Here is a 21,535-nt window from a genome sequence, read left to right on the forward strand (position 1 = left end):
TTTTTCTCTGGCACTGCTGGGCAACAGAATAATTAGATAGGTAAATTGTAGTTTTGAGTTCAGGTTTTGAAATGAGCTCACAAGGACAGAAGGTTGTGTTTGGGTGCAGAGGAGAGTGTGGTGATGGTATGTTAGCCTGTATGTCTTCTGTATCAGTGTCAGGGGTTCTCAACCTAAGAGGGGCTTAATTTATGCCTAATTTGTGCCCCCACTGGACATTTGGAAATGTTTAGGGCTTTTATGGTTACCATGACTGTATACAGGGGAATGCTGCATTAGAGTAGAGAGACTTGGAATGCTACTAAATGTTCTATGATGCACAGAACAGCCCCTGCCACAGAATGCTCTGGCCCCTATAGCAGTAATGTCGAGGTCAAGAAACTGATCTGTACAAATTCTTTGGTGATATTATTTAATTCCTGGGGTTTTTTTTTGCTTTTTGGGTCACACCCGGTGATGCACTCAGGAATTACTCCTGGTGGTGCTCGGGGGACCATATGGGACGCTGGGAATCGAACCTAGGTTGGCCATGTGCAAGGCAAACGCCCTATCAGCTGTGCTATTGCTCCAGCCCCCTAATTCCTGGTTTTAAGTGCAGTGTATAGGGGGCTGGAGAGATAGCACAGCAAGTAGGGCACTTGTCTTATATGAAGCCAACCTGCTTCAATCCCTTGTACCCCATGTGGTCCCCCGAGCCCCATCAGGAGTGATCTCTGAGCACGGGGCCAGAAGTTAGCCCTGAGCACTGCTAGGTATGGCCTCCAAACAAAAATAACAACAGCAATAACTACAGTGTATATGTAGATTACTCTCAAATGTATTGCCTTCTAGCTTCTTGCTTCCACCTCAGACTCGTGCAGCCAACACCTACTTATCATTCTCATTTGGATGACCTAATAGATTCTCAAATTGCCCTTTCCATTTCAGGAAGTGACAACTCACTTCAGTTGCTCAGGCCAAAACCATTAGTAGGTTTTTTTTTTTTTCATTTACAGTTTATATCCACTCCACAGGGAACTCCTACTGACTTTATTTTCAAAGTGTATGCAAAATCCAATCACTTCTTGCTAACTCGATTGCTGTCAGATCGGTACAGTCTGCCTTATCTCTGTGCTGTATTACTGCACTAGTCTCCTCTTCAGTCTCTTCACGTATAAGCTTAGATTCCGCAGTTCTCCCAGCAGCCAGAGTATTCCTTTTTAAGCATAAGTGAGACATGTTATTCCTCTGCTTAAAACCGTCCAGAGCCCCCCCCCCCCCCATTTTACTCAGAATAAAAAGCCAGGCTCTCGTGACCTCCAAGGCTTAGCACCAGATGTTCCCAAACTTACTTGGCCCTCTGCCCTCCTTTTCAGAGAAAAAAAAAAACAGCACTCAGTATTCCCCACCCCCAGAAATCTTAAGATCACAAACAGAAAGTGCCCTCTCACTTGTGTCTGAGGCTACCGCCCCTCGTCTGGATCATTCCATCTCCCACTAGGGAACAACATCACCCATTTTTGGAAACACTGCTCTATGTCATCTGATCCCTCCGTGTCTGACAGTGTCCTTCTGCTCTCCCGTGTGTGTGTGTGTGTGTGTGTGTGTGTGTGTGTGTGTACAAGTTAGCCACCCTTGCTTCCTTGCTGTTCCCGAAGTGCTTCAGCTGGTCCTGCTTTAGGGCCTCGGCCTGTGGCTTCACGCTTTCTCTAAATATTTGCATGCTGAGTGTCCGCTCCGTCAGGTTTCTGCTCTTCTGTCACATTCCTTAAGAGGTTCGTCCTGTTTACCCTACTTAAAATTTCACACACCAGTCCTGTGCATGGCTTTTTCAACCCTACTCTGCTTTATTATTATTATTATTATTATTTTGCGATCACTGACCACTTCTAACATAGAATGTATTTTACTTTTATGTTTCTCATCTCTTTTAATGGGCATGATTACCCCAGGAATGGGATTTTGGTCAGAAATGTCTGACATACAGTATGTAAGCACTGCACTGTCCTCCCGTTGTTCATCGATTTGCTCGAGCGGGCCCAGTAACGTCTCCATCATGAGACTTGTTGTTACTGTGTCTGGCATATCGAATATGTCATGGGTAGCTTGCCAGGCTTTTGCTGCACGGGCGAGATACTCTCAGTAGCTTGCCGGGCTCTCCGAGAGGGGCGGAGGAATTGAACCCGGCTCGGCCAGGCCGGCTGCGTGGAAGGCAAACACTCTACCGCTGTGCTGTTGTTCCAGCCCATATAGTATGTACTTGTTGCATATTTGTAATTGAGTAAATGGGGCTTAAAGATTAGAATTCTTTGTGTGATCTAAGAAGTAGTTGAGTGGATAGGGGGCTGGAGCAATTGCACAGCGGGTAGGGCGTTTGCCTTGCACACGGCCAACCCAGGTTCGATTCCCAGCATCCCATATGGTCCCCTGAGCACCGCCAGGGGTGATTCCTGAGTGCAGAGCCAGGAGGAACCCCTGTGCATCTCCGGGTATGACCCAAAAAAGTAAAAAAAAATGTAGTTGAGTGGATAGCCTTAAAATAAATAAAATAAATATAGCCTAGGAATATAGCCTTAGAACATTTTTTTAAAAAAAATCCCCTGCTATAGACATAGAAAGATTGCATTCATCTGGGGAACAACATAAAGTAACAAAATAGGAGACTAACACCCAAGAATGGCCGAGATTAGTACCAGGAATTTTACTCCATGGCTTGGAGGCCAACCACACATGCTAGGGGGAAAGGGAGCTCCAAAGATAGAGAAGGGAACACCAAATAAAGGTGTTGGGAGGATCCTCCCAGGATGGGAGAAGCATGCTGAAAGTAGACTATAGACCAATCATGATTGTCACCCATTGTCTCTTTTGCAAACCACAACACCCAATAAGAGAGAGAGAGAACAAAAGGGAATGCCCTGACACAGAGGCAGGGTGGGATTGGGGGGATGGGGGGATGGGAGGGATACTGGGATCCGTGGTGGTGGGAAATGGGCACTGGTGGAGGGATGGATACGCGATCATTGTATAACTGAAACCCAAGCACAAAAATTTGTATATCTACAACTGTACCTCATGATGTCAAAAAAAAATCCCCTGCTTTTATGGGCAAACCTTCTAATTGGAGAAATATATAAAACAGTATGCTAAACAAAATAGACATTATATTTGACAGTTGTACAGGGTAAGTAGAAGGGAGGTCAGCCACGTAGCTTTAGCTGTGACAATGCTGTTGGCTAAAGGTCTGAAGAAGGAGACCCCTGGACAGGGATAATGCAGGTAATGCTGAGATTTGCTTCAGGTTGGTTGTAAGAAATACCCTTTAAGGAGAATCGCGTTGTCTGTAAGTGAGGAGGGGCTTAAAAGAACATGCTTTAAGACTAGTGCTATGACTCAGAGTGCTGGAACACAGTGCCGGTTCAAGCACAGCATGCCCCCACTCTCATTATCCCCATCTGTGACCCTGACAGCCCCCTGGCACCATTGACTGGGGCCTGTAAGTTCTCGCCAGGATTCCTCCCACCCCTGGGTGTGGCCTCTGGCGGGGGGAAACCCCACAACATTCTTTCCCAGCTGCATCTAAAGCAACGTAAGTTTTTTTTCTCACTGTAAGAGAAAAAAAGTGTTTATTTGAGCTACTGCTTGTGTTATTCAAGAACTGATGATGACAAACCGTAGAAATACGTTTTCAGATCACTCTTTACCTATTGTGGACAGTAGAGGGCGCCAGTTTGCCAATTACCTACATCTCCAGGCAGCTTGTCCTGTGATTAAAGCCCTTTCATTCCTTCGAATTATTTTTAATTAAATCACCATGAGATACACAGTTGCAAAGTTGTTCATGATTGGGTTTCGGTCAAACAATTTTCTAACACCGGTCCCTCCACCAGTGTACATTTCCCACCACCAGTGTCCCCAGTTTCCCTTCCCCCACCCCCGGTCTGCCTCTACGGCAGGCACTTTTCTTCTCTCTCCTTTGATGTTTTTAGAAGTCAAGATTCCGTTTATTCCAGAACTCTGTTAATATTCATTTGCATGAGTACACTGATATAAGTAATATGACAGAATATTTTTATTTTGGTTTTGTTTGTGTTGTTTTAGAGCCACACAGAGCAGTGTTCATTACTTACTCCTAGCTCTCTTCTCAGGGATCACTCCTGATGGATTCCGGAGACCATATGGGGTGTGGGGAATTGAACCCGGGTAGGCTTTATGCAAAGCAAGCGCCTTCCTGCTGTACTCTCTCTCCCCTTTAAAGAATATTTGTGGTATTTAGAAGAATTAATAAACAGCCTGTAAATCTTGGGAGAAGATTGCATTTTGTAATCATTTCTGGTTCTTGTTACTCGCCAGCTGATAGTGGCATTGAAAATATAATTCCATGCTTGAATCTCAAAAATGTAAGGTCTGTCTTAAGTGTTGTTAAATTCTTTTCCATAGCCAGACCGGGTATCTTGCCGTTACCAGCTACTTATGCACATTATAATCACCTGTATAAACTCCAAGGGCAGCCAGGGAAGGAGGGCCAAGCCATTTGATTGATCAGATGCCGTTTATTCCATTCTCCCTACAAGCCTGCCCCAGTCTCCCTTAGCCCCCATTCTAGTCTCACACTCCCCTCATTCCCGTCTCCTCCTGTCTCTGCCACTCATCTCTTCGTGATCCCTCTCGCAGCCTGGGCTCTCTCTCTCTCCACGTGCCTGCTCCTGTATTCTTCTTCATTCTTCTCTCTCTGTCCCCCTTACTAACCTCTCCGCACTCCATCTTGGCAGCCCTGCTCTTTCTCCTCTCCCCAGCTCTCTTGTCTCTTCAACTCCCCAGCACTCTGGGCTGACACTGCACCCAGTCAGGTAGCAAAATCAGGTAGCAAAATCAACATAAGAAAGCCCTTCCTTATGGAGGGTGGGCGCTGGTGGAGGGATGGGTACTTGATCATTGTATAACTGAAACCCAAGCACAAAAATTTGTAAGTCTACAACTTGACCTCATGGTGTTTCACTAATAAATAAATAAATAAATAAAAGAAAGCCCTTCCCGAGAGCCCACCAAGTTCAAAGGGAACACCACCTAAAAGGTATTCCAAAGCCCTTTCTGACTGCCCAAGGGCAAAATACCTCCTAAGGTGTTTTTCTCCTTTCCTCAGTCCAAAAACTCAATCAACATCTTAATACTAGTTATTTTTGTATGGACACAGTAAGAGATAACATTGAGGCTTGTAGGGCAGCTCTCCTGGGAACAGCTTACCACAGAATCAGACTACAGAGCTCAGGCCAGATTGATCTTTAATAATTCAGACCTAGCAGGGTCCGAATTTAGTTATTACTTTTTGGATCATGACCGCATTTGTCCATGACCAAGCTTTTATAGTTAAGCATTATGGCACTTTGGCCAGTCCCATCTCGATGCCAGGATATTACATAGCTTACTGCTTTTCCTGGGCCCATCCAGTCCCTCGCCGGGACCCTGCTTTTGGGGGCACTAGGAAGTAAGGGCAGCTGAGGCTTAGGTGAGAGAACAGATGCCTAGGAGGAAAGTAACACTGAGAGTCACATTACAAAAGCATAGCATTTATTGTCTTCTTGTGTCCATACAAAAGGACATTACTCTGAATAAACTATGCAAAGGATTCAGGGAGAAGAGAAAAACAATATTTACAAGTCAACAGAGCCCAAAGAAAGAAGTTACAAATAAACACAGAGGAATGGGAGCACTGTGTTGGGAGCAACCCAATAAACCTAAACTACCTGAGGCTATGCAGGAAGGACAAAACAGTGTTATCATACAATCACCTAGGAAATTAAAGCATGCTGATGTCTGGATACATCCCAGAATGGATTTGTCAGTATAACCGGTGGCCCCACAGGTGATTCCTAGACCAGGAGAATTACTGGTCTAGGACTGTTTCTGGGCTTCTGGCTTGGGCAACTAGGCTGCAGACAGTGTTACTTACTTTTTGCAGATCAAAAAGCAAATTAAAAGAATTGTTTTTAACAAAAGTATTTGGGCTTTCTAAGATTCCTATTAGCCTTTGGCTGCTTTAATCTTACGTAAGAAATACTTTATCATGCACGGCAAATGCCGTACCTGTTTACTACTTCTTGGACACAGAAATACTCTTGAAATATCAATATTGATGACGAACTACATTTTTTTCATGTTCTTTTATTCTCAGTGTCAAAGATCAAACTTAGGATATCACACATGGGAGGCATATACTTTACCCCTGAGCCTATCTCCAGGCCGACTTTGGTGTTTTTGTGTCTGCATTTCATACTGTGAACGTTTCTTGGGGGCTGCTATGCACTGTTTCTTCTCTTTAGATTTATCACCTTTCAACACACCCTATAGTTTATGTATGTATTAGGTTTATTTAACTCCCTGTGTTAAAATTTCTTGTTGATTTTTCCCTTCTTCCTCGTCCAAACTCCCGACCACCACCACTACCAGCACTACTAAGTGTTTGCTGTCTCAGAGCAGGACTCTTTGATACTTTTGCTTACCAATGAATTCGAAATTCCTGGTTCATACATAGCTGTATGAGTACATGATTGTGAATGAATGAATTTCAGACTGGTTTTGTTTTCTTCCAGATTTTGGTTCTGCTCCAGAAAAAGATGTTGTTGGAAAGAGTTTCAGAGAGATTTGGGAACTGTTGTTTTCCCCCCCTGTATTTAATTTGTAAACATGGAGCTTAATTTTGGATGTTAAAGTTTATAGGAATATAACTGAGTAGATAAATTTTAATGTGTCTTAACAACAGATATTATTTTTAAAATGTTTTGGTAGGAACCGCCAAAGCCACCTCTAAATAACTTTAAAGTGGGAATGAAACTGGAAGCAGTAGACAGGAAGAATCCTTACCTGATCTGCCCTGCAACCATTAGTAATATTAAAGGAGATGATGTTCATGTCACATTTGATGGCTGGAGTGGAGCATTTGATTATTGGTGCAAGTACGATTGTCGAGATATTTTCCCAGTTGGATGGTGTCGCCTGACAGGAGATGTTTTGCAACCGCCAGGAAATAATGGTAAGATAATACATTATTTTTATTCATGTTTTGACTAACTGCTTTTGGCACCGAGGTAGGATTTCAATTCCAGGCTAGAGCAGCTTGCAGAGCAGTTAGGACACTGTCAGGTTAGAGACCTGGATGCAAGGGAAGACTGATTAAAAATCCTGGGGTCACCTCAGTGTCACATATTGACCAGTGTCTAAATTGACCATCTCCAGTGGGGAAAAATATGGCCATATTGGGACCTTTGAGTCCCAATATAATAATATTATTATATTGGGGAGTCACACCCGACAGTGCTCAGGGCATCCTTCTGACTCTATGCTCAGGAATCACTCTTGGCAGGACTTGGGGGAATATCGGGTGTCGGGGATGGAACCCGGGTTGGAAGCTTAAAGCATTTTGGAGTACTTAACTACATTTTAATTGATAACTCAATTTTAAATTTCAGAAGGTATTTATTTGCCCCTATCTCAAAGTTAGTTTTGTAAAGGCTGAGCATAACACATATTAAATACATGTTTACATGAGTTTGGTCAGTTTTGAGGGAGGGGCGGGGTTTGTGCCACACAAAGTGGTTGGGGGCTATTACCAGCTCTGTGCTCATTTGGTGCTCAAAGAATCATATGGTACTGCTTTCGAATTCAGGTCACGCACATGCATTTTTTGCAAATCACATTTGTACTTTGATAGTCCTTTATACTTCGAGTGGCAGGGATCACACTAACTGTACTCAGGGATTACTCTGCGCTCTGTGCTTCGAGATCACTCCTGATGGGGCTTGGGATCCATATTTGGTACAGGGATCTAACCTTGATCACCCTACCCACTGTATTGTCTCTCTGGCCCAGTATTTCAATAGTCATAAGTAAAATGTACATGTCAATGAAAACTTTTTTAAATCTTTTTTTATTAATTTATTTTTCTATTAGTGAAACACCTTGAGGTACAGTTGTAGACTTACAAATTTTTGTGCTTGGGTTTCAATTATACAATGATCGAGTACCCATCCCTCCACCACTGCCCATCCTCCACCACCACTGATCCCAGTACCCCTCCACCCCCCACCCCCTCCCCCATCCCACCCTGCCTTTGTGGCAGGGCATTCCCCTTTGTTCTCTATTTGTCAATGAAAACATTTGAGTCTCTGGAAGCCACAATATATTACCGTATTTAGGATTTGTCAGCTTTAATACTATGACTCCTAAGTTATTGTCTAGATAAGACTACTGTTAATGTCTAGATACTCTTTCAGAGAATCTCTATCAAAATATTACAAGTGATTCTTTCACAGTCTTAAACGTGCATAATCTGGTCTTCTGTGGTGAAATACCTGCTGAGATTTAAGTGAGATCTAATCCCAGAATCCAGTTATTGGTTTTAATTAAATATAACTTGTTAGTGGAGTCAGATGTAAATATAATGAAAATTTACCCCACTAAATTTATTTATCATAGAAAAAGACAGATATCTGGGTAAATTATTGTGATTTTTCTGGTTTTTTTTATTAACATCCCTTCTGGAGTTGCTTTTCTTCCAGCCATAGGTTCTTATAATTTATACTTTCATTTACATTTGTCTCCATGATTTTTAGTTATCTCCCTTAATTTTCTCATTGACCCAGTGATTGCTGAGACGTGTATGCCTTAGTTTGAGTTTTTCTTGCTTTCTTTTGTGACTGATTTATAATTTTATAAGATTGCAAGAAAAACATATACTTGGTATGATTTCAGTTTTCAAACTTAAGAATAATCTAGATTCTGTATATCAGATCTGTAACAATGATTATTTCTGGAAAGGATGTGTAAAGGAAGGGATGTTAGAAACTTTCACTTTCATTGGTATGTCATGTTTATCTATGTCATCCCTGATTTAATGATGGTTCAGCTTATTATATTTTTGGCATAAAAGCTAGAGGTATACAGTAAAAACTGTAACTTGAGATCTTGAATTTAGATCATTCTCCAGGCTAGTGGTCCGCAGCATAATACTTGCGACGCTGGACAGCAGCGAAAAGCAAGTCTGAGTCAGCCATGGCATATAATTCAATCAGTTATGATATATTCAGTGTTTTATTATGAGCATGACTGATACTATTTTGTTCAGTCAGGGGCTAATAGAAATGTTTTGAGTATGCATAAGATAAGTTAAGCAATAATGTTTGATAGGCTAGATATATTAAATGCTTTTAAAAATTTATGAGATTTATGTTGGTTTTATTGGTTCATAACCCTATTGTAAGTAGAAGGGAATCTGTACTTTAAAATAAACTAACAATATTAGTTTAAGAAGGGACTATCCTGCATGGTTATCCTTTGCCTATTTTTACGTACTGCATTGTGGCTAAAATAAAACACTACATATTAAATTTGATTTTTTGGGTTGTACCCCAGCTTGGTTGTATCACAATTTAATTAAGCAGACTTTTATTTAACTTTTGACATTCAGAATGTCTGTGGGTTTATGCTATTAAACAAGATGAGATGATGCTTATATCTAATTATTTCTGTGTACTAAATTTGCTGAGTTGAGGGTTATGTTTCTGAGACTGCCAAGACGTCTTCCAGAAAAGTTATACCATTGTCACTTTTCTCAGAGGTAGGTGAAAGTGTTTATTTTCCTTTCTGTCAATTTTGGTAATTGTGCTGTTTTTGCTAATTTCATTTTAAATGCTAATTCTAAAATCTTCATTTCTTAGAATATTAGTGAAGTTGAATCTTTTTATTTCCATGCATTTTGACCATTAATATTTGTTTATAATTTTCCTGCTAATCACTTTTTTCTCAGTGTTTCTTGTGTTTTGATTGAGTTGTTTTGATTCAACATGCCAACCTTTTATCACAAAACTAAAACTTTTTTTCTCAGTTTCTTTTTAAAATATTATTTATGATCATTTTTAAAAGTACAGAAATACGGCCAGGAATGTGATCTTGTAGAGTCTTGCATGTGTGAGGCCTTGAGTTACATTCCTGTACTGCAAGAAAAGAATAAAGTTAAAGTACAGAAATGTGGGGGCCAGAGTGATAATACAATGGGTAAGGTGCTTGCCTGGCATGTGGCCAGCCTGGGTTCTGTCCCCAGTATCCCATGTGGTATCCTCAGCCTGCCAGGAATGATCCCTGAGTGTAGAGCCTGGAGTATTCCCTGAACACCACTGGGTGAGGCCCAAATACCAAAAGGAAAAAAATCCCAAACATACAAAAAATAGAAATACTAAATTAGTTTACTTGAACATTAAATAATTTAAGAGCCTTAGACTTAAGTATTATCAAGTGGCACAAGTACTAAATTTATAATAAAAATTTCAGTCATTTTGAATAGTTTCTGAACATGCTGAAGTGTTCTCTAAACCTCTATATAATTGCTTTTCCAACATATTTAGGAATGGAATACTTTAAAATGTTTTAACTAATGACTAGAGACAAGTCTGCTTGCATTGTTTCCTAGAGAAATATGGTGAGGCAGCGATCCGTGCTTCTTGGCTTTACATTTAAAAGCTGTTTGTTGGGGACACAGATAGTACAGCCAGTATGGTGCTTACCTTGCACAGAGCTGACTCGGTTCCCATCCCCAGCACCCCAGGAATCTAGCCAGGAGTAAACCCTGCACACAGACAGGTGTGATCCCAAAACAAAACAAAAAGGGTAGAGAAGTATAAATTCAGCTGGAAAAGAATACCGCAGTTGGGTTGTAGAGATGGATCAAAGTACTACGAGTATTCTTTGCCTGTGGGAGGCCTGAATTTGATTCTGGCACCAATGGAGTCCCTTGAGCAATGCCAGGAGTGATCCCTGAGCACCACCAGGTGTGCCTCCCCCCAAGTAAAAGAAAACAAGAAAATAGAAGCAAAATATTGCTTGTTGGGCTGGACAGGTAATGCACTGGCCTTCCATGTGACCAACCCTGGAGTTTGAGTCCTGGCACCACATATGGTCCACTGAGCTCTGCCAGGGGTCACTCCTGAACACAGAACCAGGAATAGTCTCTCAGCCCTAGTGGGTGTCGCTCAAGTACCTCCCCACCCCCCACCCCATCAGTAGAAGGACATCTCAGCTGTTGGGAACTTCCAGATGACCGTGACTTAAAGCACTTGCTTCACCTAGTCCAAGGCCAGGAGTCCAGACCCCAGTGCTGTCAGCAACCCAGCATCCTGGTCTGGGATTCCTGGGAAGGGAAGAATACGTAAATAAACTACTGCTTATTTAAACTTTTGTGATTTCCCCCCAGAATAATAAGTTTACTTCACTTTAAAAGATTTTCTAACAACTCTCAGAACCCCCTGTTAACACTTAAATAATGAGTAATGATCAAGTTCTTACCAAGCTAAAAAAAATCCATGAGAAACATATCTTGAGTTGAAAATTCAGAGAGTTTTGTGTGTTTGGCCCACTCTGTGTATTTGAGGTGTTTTCCTTTCTTGGCACTTATTCTGACTGCAGTCTTCCAAAGCTCTTTGCTTCTGGCTGGTGCCGTCACAACTCATCAGATTCATTCTGGAGCCTGTACAGAGCAGGTAGGGTGTCTGGCAAGAAAAAGTACAGAAGTGTGTGTGTGCTGTTGTGCCCTTGGCAACTAAAAACTGTGTAAGAAATTAAAATAGTAAATTAAAATTGTAGAATTTCTTCTTTGAGAATCTATTTGATCTTGTAGTTATGTGTTTTAACTTGTTCCCACATCACTCTGCCTTTACATCTTAGTTCTCAGAAAATGAAAGAAATCTAGGCATGTCCGTCAGCTATTGCTTTCTTCATATATTGCTCTATATTTATCTCTGGATTATATAGTTACAGGAATTTAGTATCAATTATTCAAGTTCAGATATTTGATTTTAAAATGAAGGTGCAAGACTCAGAATCCAGCAACCTCTAATCAAAACTGGAACTACTGTTATTTTAAAAACTGCTATGATTCGTAAACTTTTTCCTAATCTTGGGAAGGCTTGTAAGCAAATAGGTTACTATTTTGTTTCAATACTTTTATCAACAGAATGAATAACTGTAGGCTTTTATTCTTGAGAAAATCAGAGGATTCTTTTAAAAAATTTGCTTGGGACTGGGGATTATCTCAGTGAAAGAGTACATGTGGGGCCCTGGGTTTAATCCTTGGCACTCCCCACAGATGCCTCACAAATTTCCCCAATGTTCTAGATATATTCAAAGTTTTTTTTTCAAAACATGTAAAATAGTTACTTTATGAACCATCCTATCTAGTATTAAAGGTGCTGAAATATTTTCAGAGTTAACAATAAATTATATTTTGAACTTAATGTTCCAGACATTATTCTTATTTAGCTTCAAATGTATGCATCATTGGTTGTGAATTAATGACCCATGCTGGTTTAGAGTGTCATCTTGTAGTCTGTTTCTTTAAGGAGTTGTGACCATACACATCTGGAAGAAGGGCAGCAAATGTCCAGATTCTTTGAGTATAAAGTTGCAGAGTCTCAAGGATATAGAAGAATTTCTCTTTGTCTATACCAGTAGAACCAAGGGGCACAGAAAGGAAACAATTTTTTTTTCTTTTTGGGTCACACCTGGCGATGCTCAGGGGTTACTCCTGGCTTTGCACTCAGGAATTACTCCTGGCAGTGCTCAGGGGACCATATGGGATGCTGGAGATTCAACCCAGGCCTGCCGCATACAAGGCAAATGCCCTACCCGCTGTGCTATCACTCCAGCCCCCTATTCCAACTCTTTGAGCTATCTCTCAGCTCTAAAATTTAAACTTTGATCTTTTAAAATTTTAACTGGTCATTTTATGCAGTAAATATTTTCTTAATATGTAAAATATTATGAGTATGTATCTATTAGATATGTAGTATAAATAAATTAAAATAAAATATACAAAATTATTTTGTAAACATCTTCCTGTGTAACACTATCCTTTTGAACAATTTCAGTCTTGTAAGAAGATGTCTGAGTGCTGCAACCAGGGCCATGAGCACCACAGCAACCTCTTCCCTGCAAGCACTAAACCAGAAAGTGTGTAAGCACCACACCCAAATGTGTATGACCTCCCCTCCCCCCAATGAGCTCATGTGCAAGTTCAGAAACTAAAATTGTCTGCAACCGGTGGTCATCACAGTAACAGTAGCAAAGGAAAGGAAAGGGGGCAAAAATGAAAAATCAGAAATTGTGCCTGCCTTTGCATTTTGTTCAGACATATGCAGAGGCTTATGCAGTTTCTGTAACTTGTGCTTTACCACTCCTAAATTTAGAAATTTAGAATTCATAGTTTTTTTTTTGCTTGTTTTGGGTCACACCCATGGGTGCTCAGGACTTACTCCTGGCTCTTTGCTTGAGAATCACTCCTGGTGGTGCTTAGGAGACCACGTGGGATGCCAGTGATCAAACCAGGGTTGGTTGCGTGAAAAGCCAGTCCCTTACCCACTGTACTATCTGTCTCACCTCACCTCTTTTTATATGACTGTGCAGTTTCAAACCACCAACAGCACTTTTCCTTTCCATATATTTTAGTGCGTCAAAAATACAGAGGTACATGTAATTAAGACTGAAAAGTTGAAGGTATACCAGCCTTTTTTTTTTGAATAAACACATATTTGTTTAGGTCTTTTCCTTTAACGTAGCTTATATTAAAATATGGATCAATATACTTAGCATGTTTAATACTCCTTTTTGGTAGGTATAAATGAAATAGAAATGCTACCAACCCAAATTATTTACTCAGAAGCCTTGGAACTTCATTTTCATATGAACAGCTTGGAACAAATGTTTTGCTTGTGCAAATGAGAGGACTATTGTGATGCAAAGAAGTATTTTTTTTTAAAAACCTACCAAGTATCTTTCCTTGATTTTAAGTATTTCAGCTAAGTACTACAATAATTGCAAGTAGATCTGGAGCTTCTTTCTTGTTTCTGTTCTATGATATATTTTAACAAGTTCTCTGGAGACTATTAAAACGTCTTCATTTTTAGGACATGCGGTCCAGTGAGGATAACTTTGTCTATAGATGCAATAGATTGCAGTTAGAATTTGCATGACTTCTCATTTCTTTCCAGATTCTCTGACCTAGGGTGATCTTTGGTTCTCCTCTGAAGGCGCTAGTGAAGGAAGTTTGAGCAGGTGACTGATGATGGCAGTCTATACAGCTCACAGACAATGTGTGAATTACTTTAGCAGTCTTCTGAGTCCCCTCCTCCCACTCCTCACCCCCCTTAAGCCAACAAATGCAAATAGCTTCATCCCCATTTGCTGGATAGTCAGGCTTGCGCTGGCAACGTGGGCTTTGTTGTTGACTCGCCTTCTGTAGAAAAGCAGTTTTATTTCTGGTAAAGGAGGAAGAGTACCAAGTGGAACCTGGATCACCTTCATGGTAAACACTGCAACAACTTCTTCCTCAGGAGTATTTCTAAAGGTAGGAATTACCATCAAGTTCCTTTACATTGTTGTTGAACTGTGGCTAAAGAAAGTCATTGTCTGCTTTGTTAGCTTTGTATACTAAATATCCCAGTGATTCCTGTTATTGCCCCCCAAAATCCTCTATTCAAATCTTGCTTTTTGAAAATATCGTTGGCACTGTGGTTTGATCAGTCACTCCTAAAAATCATTTGATAGTTCAGGGCAATTATTTCAACCATAAAAGCGATTTAAAATTAAAAAGGAAGGTTCTTATTGTCAGACTTTTCATTTAAGCCTCTAACTTGTGATAAAAAGTTGCCAATTTTTTTCTGTGCATTTGAAGAATATGACATGATTTTTCACTGGTTTTACATGTGACTTATTGAAAGTATTTTTATGGTATATGAATTTGGTAACCTCTTCCTAATGAAATATTATCAATACATTTAGTTATTGGGGAATCATAGCACTGAATGTTATAGTTTTTTTAAATAGCGTAAAGAAAGTGTGTAGAAGTCACTCAATAAAGAAAGGGTGCTGTGATTTAATATTTTGAGCATTTTTTAAAGCTCAGTATTGTTAGATGAATTTTGGGTTGGCCCTAAACCACTGAAGTTACTTCTTTGCAGGTGAACTTTTCTTGTGAAAATACTAAAGGCCATGGAATTTTCATTTTTTTTTTTTTTTATTTATTTATTTATTGAATCACTGTGGGAAAGGTTACAAAGCTTTCAGGTTTATGTCTCAGTCATGCAAATATCAAACACATTTCCCTTTACCAATACTTATTTTTTCCCATGAAGAACCCCAATAAAACCCCACCCCCCACCCCTCCCCGTCCCTGTGAGGCAGATGAATTCTAGTTAACACTCTATCCGCTTTGATTAGATTGTTTCAATAAAAGATTCACCACTATTATTTAGAGTTTACCCCCCCCCCAAATCAGACATGCTGAAAAAGCATTGTGAAGTGATTTGCTTTCTCCAGCTGGGTTCAAGAATTAAATGTTGGTTTTGGATTTCTGCTATTTTACTTATTGACCCTGGAAGTATTTCTACTGAAAGTCAGATAGTTAAGAAATTGGTTTCTGTGTTCTGGAGTCGTGGCCGTGCTGGAGAGCCGCTCGTGGGGGGCAACTGGTGGCCTCGGTAGGGCGTGAAGGGCGGAGCGAAACGCCCCCCTTCCCATGAGGTTTTAGTCGCCCCCACACTCCCGGCTCATACCTGCTGTCCACAAGGCTCCCATGTGGCCGCCATCTTTCTTTCCAGAGAGGAGAGGGCGAATGGGGCAACACCCTTTCCCCTCCGGCAGACTTGATGGGCTGGATCAACGCATAGTCCATTCACTTTTCTGCTCCAAGCTGCTGGGTTCTGCATTAAGTCCTTGTGCTTCTGGGGCCGTGGCTGTGCTGGAGAGCCGCTCGTGGGGGGCAACTGGTGACCTCGGTAGGGCGTGAAGGACGGACCGGAACGCCCCCCTTCCCATGAAGTTTTAGTCGCCCCCACACCCCCGGCTCATACCTGCTGTCCACAAGGCTCCCATGTGGCCGCCATCTTTCTTTCCAGAGGGAGGAGGGCGGAAGGGAGCAACACCCTTTCCCCTCTGGGCAGAAATGATTGCCTGGATTAACGCATAGTCCTTTCACTTTTCTGCTCCAAGCTGCTGGGTTCTGCATTAAGCCCTTGTGCTTCTGGGGCTGTGGCCGTGCTGGAGAGCCGCTCGTGGGGGGCAACTGGTGACCTCGGTAGGGCGTGAAGGACGGACCGGAACGCCCCCCTTCCCATGAGGTTTTAGTCGCCCCCACACCCCCGGCTCATACCTGCTGTCCACAAGGCTCCCATGTGGCCGCCATCTTTCTTTCCAGAGAGGAGAGGGCGAATGGGGCAACACCCTTTCCCCTCCGACAGACTTGATGGCCTGGGTCAATGCATAGTCCGTTCACTTTTCTGCTCCAAGCTGCTGGGTTCTGCATTAAGTCCTTGTGCTTCTGGGGCCGTGGCTGTGCTGGAGAGCCGCTCGTGGGGGGTGACTGGTGACCTCGGTAGGGCGTGAAGGACGGACCGGAACGCCCCCCTTCCCATGAGGTTTTAGTCGCCCCCACACCCCCGGCTCATACCTGCTGTCCACAAGGCTCCCATGTGGCCGCCATCTTTCTTTCCAGAGGGAGGAGGGCGGAAGGGAGCAACACCCTTTCCCCTCTGGGCAGAAATGATTGCCTGGATTAACGCATAGTCCTTTCACTTTTCTGCTCCAAGCTGCTGGGTTCTGCATTAAGCCCTTGTGCTTCTGGGGCTGTGGCCGTGCTGGAGAGCCGCTCGTGGGGGGCAACTGGTGGCCTCGGTAGGGCGTGAAGGACGGACCGGAACGCCCCCCTTCCCATGAGGTTTTAGTCGCCCCCACACCCCCGGCTCATACCTGCTGTCCACAAGGCTCCCATGCGGCCGCCATCCTTCTTTCCAGAGAAGAGAGGGCGAATGGGGCAACACCCTTTCCCCTCCGGCAGACTTGATGGCCTGGATTAACGCATAGTCCTTTCACTTTTCTGCTCTAAGCTGCTGGGTTCTGCATTAAGTCCTTGTGTTTCTGGGGCTGTGGCCGTGCTCCAAACTTAACTCTGACTTTCAGGGAGAAAGATTGGGTGGTTTACTTCTCATTGATCACTTTGTATATAGAGACGCGGCCGCGCGGTTTTGAGAAAAAGTCCTCGTTCCCGCATACTCGAGCTGTGTTTGTAGAGGCTTCTGGTCACCGAGGTTCCATCTGGGGGAGGCGAGATGCGGCGCCTACTCCATCTGGAACTTGCGGGTGAACTTGGCTCTTTTTGGAACCTGTTTTTTCTTTTTTTTTTTCCTCCGGGATCCCGCACTCTCCATGTGTTCTTTCTCTTATGCTTAAGGCTTCAAAGATGGCGCTGGGGGGCGGGCTGTGGGCATGACTTCCGGAATCAGAGGTTACCTGGGAGGTGTAGTTCGGCAGATTTGAGAAAAAGTCCTCGTTCCCGCATACTCGAGCTGTGTTTGTAGAGGCTTCTGGTCACCGGGGTTCCATCTGGGGGAGGCGAGATGCGGCGCCTACTCCATCTGGAACTTGCGGGTGAACTTGGCTCTTTTTGGAACCTGTTTTTTCTTTTTTTTTTTCCTCCGGGATCCCGCACTCTCCATGTGTTCTTTCTCTTATGCTTAAGGCTTCAAAGATGGCGCTGGGGGGCGGGCTGTGGGCATGACTTCCGGAATCAGAGGTTACCTGGGAGGTGTAGTTCGGCAGATTTGAGAAAAAGTCCTCGTTCCCGCATACTCGAGCTGTGTTTGTAGAGGCTTCTGGTCACCGGGGTTCCATCTGGGGGAGGCGAGATGCGGCACCTACTCCATCTGGAACTTGCGGGTGAACTTGGCTCTTTTTGGAACCTGTTTTTTCTTTTTTTTTTTCCTCCGGGATCCCGCACTCTCCATGTGTTCTTTCTCTTATGCTTAAGGCTTCAAAGATCGGAATTTTCATTTTTAATAATGTCATTGTGGCTAAAATCTTGATTTCTTTTAAAATGAGCAGATATGATTAGCAGTTGAAAATAAATAAGTTTTCCTGTTTCATGAAGCATCTGTGATCTGCAAATAGAAAATCAGTATATTTTTTAAAACAAGATTCTTAAAGCTCTTCGAAATTAGTTTTTAATTGTAGTATAATTTATAAAACCCTCCTAAATTTTAGTTGTGATTTCTAACTTATTCTTTCATTTTAGTGATTTCCTTCTCAGGCGGATTACTTATGAAAGATATGTTAAAAAATGCATATTTGATTAAATTAGATATTTTAAGGAACAGTATTAGGTATTGGGTAGAATTTATTAAAAATCTAGCATAACTACCACAGAGGTATTTTATAAATCCCATTTAAGATAATCAGACTTCAAGTAGATTTTTTTTTATTCTTGCAAATAAACCATATTTTATTTGAGTTTTTTCATTTGTTTTTTGTACTAAACCCTGCAGTGCTTGGGGCTCATTCCTGGCTCTGCATTCAAGGATCCCTCCGGTGGGCTCCAAAGACCGTATGTGGTAAAGGGGATCGAAGCCTGGTCAGCTACCTGTGAGACAAGCACCCTACCCCCTCTACTCTCGCTCCTGCCCAGTTTATTTTATTTTAAATGTACATTTTAATTTTTCCTCCTTGCCGCCTTTTTTTGAGGGGGTGGGCAGAAGGTGGTGTTTGATTCACACCCAGCTGCTCTGGGCTCCGTGCTCAAGATCACTCCTGGCATAGCTCAGGGAACCACATGGGTGCTGGGGATCAAAGGCAGCTTAGCTGCATGAAAGACCAGCGCCCTACCCTGACTACTGTCTCTCCAGCCCCTTTCCCTTCACTTTCATTGTTGTGATGAGCAGGGGTTGCACCAAGGCTTGGTTATAGTTCCCACACCCTCGGTTATGATGCTTGCTAGGGGTTGTACATTTGATTGCAGTGTTTACCAGAGATTTGGCACAGTTTCAATGGTGGTGCTTCCTGGGGGTTACACTCATTGAGTTGTTGTGCTAGCACACATTTTGTTTGTAGTGTTCACAGGGGTTGTTGTGGCATACACTTGTGTTTGCTAGGGTTCATACTTTGTTGCTCATCAGAATTCACACACTTTAATTGTGGTGCTCACACGTGACATTTGTGTCCTGGATATCACAGACGCTGTTGTAACACTGAGGTTTGCAGACACTAAGCTGGTAGGGTTCTGCTTCGTGTGTGTGTGTGTGTGTGTGACCAAGAATAGAACTTGTCCTCATGCTTCCAGGTGGCACTTTTAGCCACTGAGCCAACCTCAGGGCCCCTACGTTTTCTTGTTTTAGTTTAGCATGTATTCCAAGAAAAAAAGGCACTGTCATATAGGTATACAGACAGACAACTGTAACTAAATGTTTATGTTTTTAAGTTAGGAGCTCTCCTTTTATTTTTTTCGATTGAGTTTGGGAAATTTTTCTCAGTAATTTTTTTTTAAAATTTATTTTATTTATTTATTTTTTTCTTTTTTGGGTCACACCCAGCAATGCTCAGGGGTTACTCCTGGCTTTGCACTCAGGAATTACTCATGGCAGTGCTTGGGGGACCATATGGGATGCCGGGGATTGAACCCGGGTCGGCTGCGTGCAAGGCAAAAGCCCTACCCACTGTGCTATCACTCCAGCTCCCTCTCAGTAATATTTTTACAAGTATTCTGTAATATTCAGATAGAATATGCAAGGTAAGGTTATTTTTAAAAAGTACATGAAACATCTCTTCTTTTCAATCTATTTAACTTACATCTCCAAGCCTTATTTTGAAATGGGGAAGAGGGAAGTGAAGATTCTTTCCGCATACTTGGTTTTGGTGTACTTGTTCTGACATAATTCATGAAAGATTCTGGAAAAGCTATAGAAAGAAAGTGGACATGCTCTGTCAGACACCAAAAGCAAGCTTTTATTAGTAAGACCTTAATTTTTCTGAGTGAATGATTATTTTTTTTGCAAAGGAGCTATTTTTATTGTATGATTAAGGATTTTTATAAAAATATGTAAAATTGTGATTCTTGAAGGTGAGGTCATTAAGGAGCCGGAAAGGATGGTAGAGGAGTGCGGGGCACAGGGCTCTGCTTTCTGTAGGAGCTGCTTTCTAGGTAGGTAACTCGGCACAAGCTCCAACAAGGGTTCAAATGTGAAAAAGACAACTTTGATTTCCATGGAAGTCAGGACAGTTACCACTAAAAATCAGAGAATTTGTTTTTCTTTGTAATTTCAACAGCGTTTGTCATTCTTTTTCCTTGTGATTTAGTTGTAAACTCTTTTAAAGTGGACGTGGGTTGTTTGAGAGGACTCTTGTGCTTGTTTTGAGCACCGGAGGAAAGTCGGAGATAAGAAGGAAAAAAGCCGTACAGCAAAGAAACCCGTGGGCATTGATTAAAGGAAGAGTAATAATCAGAGACCTTAGGGAGGCTGGATAGAGGTATGGGGTGGGGATGTCTGACAGATAGGACAGACTGTGCCCCAGCTACTAAGAATAGAAGTAGATGCCATATGTCTCTGTCAGTCATTTAGGCCGTAGAGGTACTTTTACCATTACGTTCTACCTTGTGGGCTTTTTTGAAAGGTTTCTGCTGTGACACTGAGGGGATTCACTTTGCGCTTCCAGTACTGCTAGATGCCGAACTGCAGATTAATAAACTGTGTGTTTTTTTTGCTTTTTGGGTCACACCTGGCGATGCACAGGGGTTTCTCCTGGCTCTGCACTCAGGAGTTACTCCTGGCGGTGCTCAGGGGACCATATGGGATGCTGGGAGTTTAACCTGGGTCGGCTGCGTGCAAGGCAAATGCCCTACCCGCTGTGCTATCTCTCCAGCCCTAATTAACTGTGTTTTATTTGTGAGGAAACGAAAGGTCACTGCCAGTAAACCTGCATGGCCGTTTCCAATGTTATTTGAGATGTTCCGGTATGATAATCTAAAAGTTGTATATGTCTTTTTATGAAAATAGAATAAAATGCCTGTGTAGAATAACTTTCGCCCTATTTGTAAAGATTATTGTATATAAAATATTGGAGGTACAACATTGACTTGCAGGATGAAAAATTTTATATACTTAGTAATTATTTTTATTTTTCATTCACTTAGTAGTTTTTGAGGACCTCCTATACTTATTTATAGGTTGTGTCAAAAACAAGAATCTAAAATCGGGTCCTGAACTCCAATGTATTTCCTTTCGTTAATGCCATGTAATCTGGAGTGAGATTCACACATTTGAAGATTAAATAGATTAAGCAAGAGAATGAAAGGTTTATTTGAATTTAATAATTAGGAAGAAGTAATTTTAACCTTGAAAAGAATTTATTTAAAATACAAGAAGAGAAAAGCTTGTTTATTAATGAGGCTAAGGATGTCATAAAAAGAAGGAAATTGAAAGAGCAAGTGTAGGGGAGTTGTCTTTGTGTTTTGCTAATGATTAAAGTAAGATTTATATAAGGCTTGAGGACATACCAGAAACTAGTGACAATAACTTCAAATAAGGGATGTATGAGGGTCATAAGAGCAAGTAAAGAGTTGGAGATCAAGTGATTAAATACCATGGAGAGTAAGATCATTAAAACTGTAATGCCCAGAAGATCTAAAGAAGATCGTTATTAGGATATAAGTAAATGAAGATTGGGCTTAGAAGAATAGTGAAAAAACTTTTCT

General features: G+C 41.9%; 1 protein-coding gene across 1 annotated transcript in view; it reads left to right on the top strand.

The window, feature by feature from the left end:
* The window catches only part of SCML2 (Scm polycomb group protein like 2), a 92,156-nt gene that overhangs the window by 41,599 nt on the left and 29,022 nt on the right, over positions 1-21,535 (top strand). The window contains exon 7 of the mRNA XM_056131193.1: positions 6,763-7,006. Coding sequence (XP_055987168.1) covers positions 6,763-7,006 — 244 coding nt within the window. The remainder of the gene's footprint in view (positions 1-6,762; positions 7,007-21,535) is intronic.

The sequence above is a fragment of the Sorex fumeus genome, unplaced genomic scaffold (assembly GCF_029834395.1).
Source record: "Sorex fumeus unplaced genomic scaffold, SorFum_2.1 ptg000086l, whole genome shotgun sequence".
In the NCBI taxonomy this organism is placed as follows: domain Eukaryota; kingdom Metazoa; phylum Chordata; class Mammalia; order Eulipotyphla; family Soricidae; genus Sorex; species Sorex fumeus.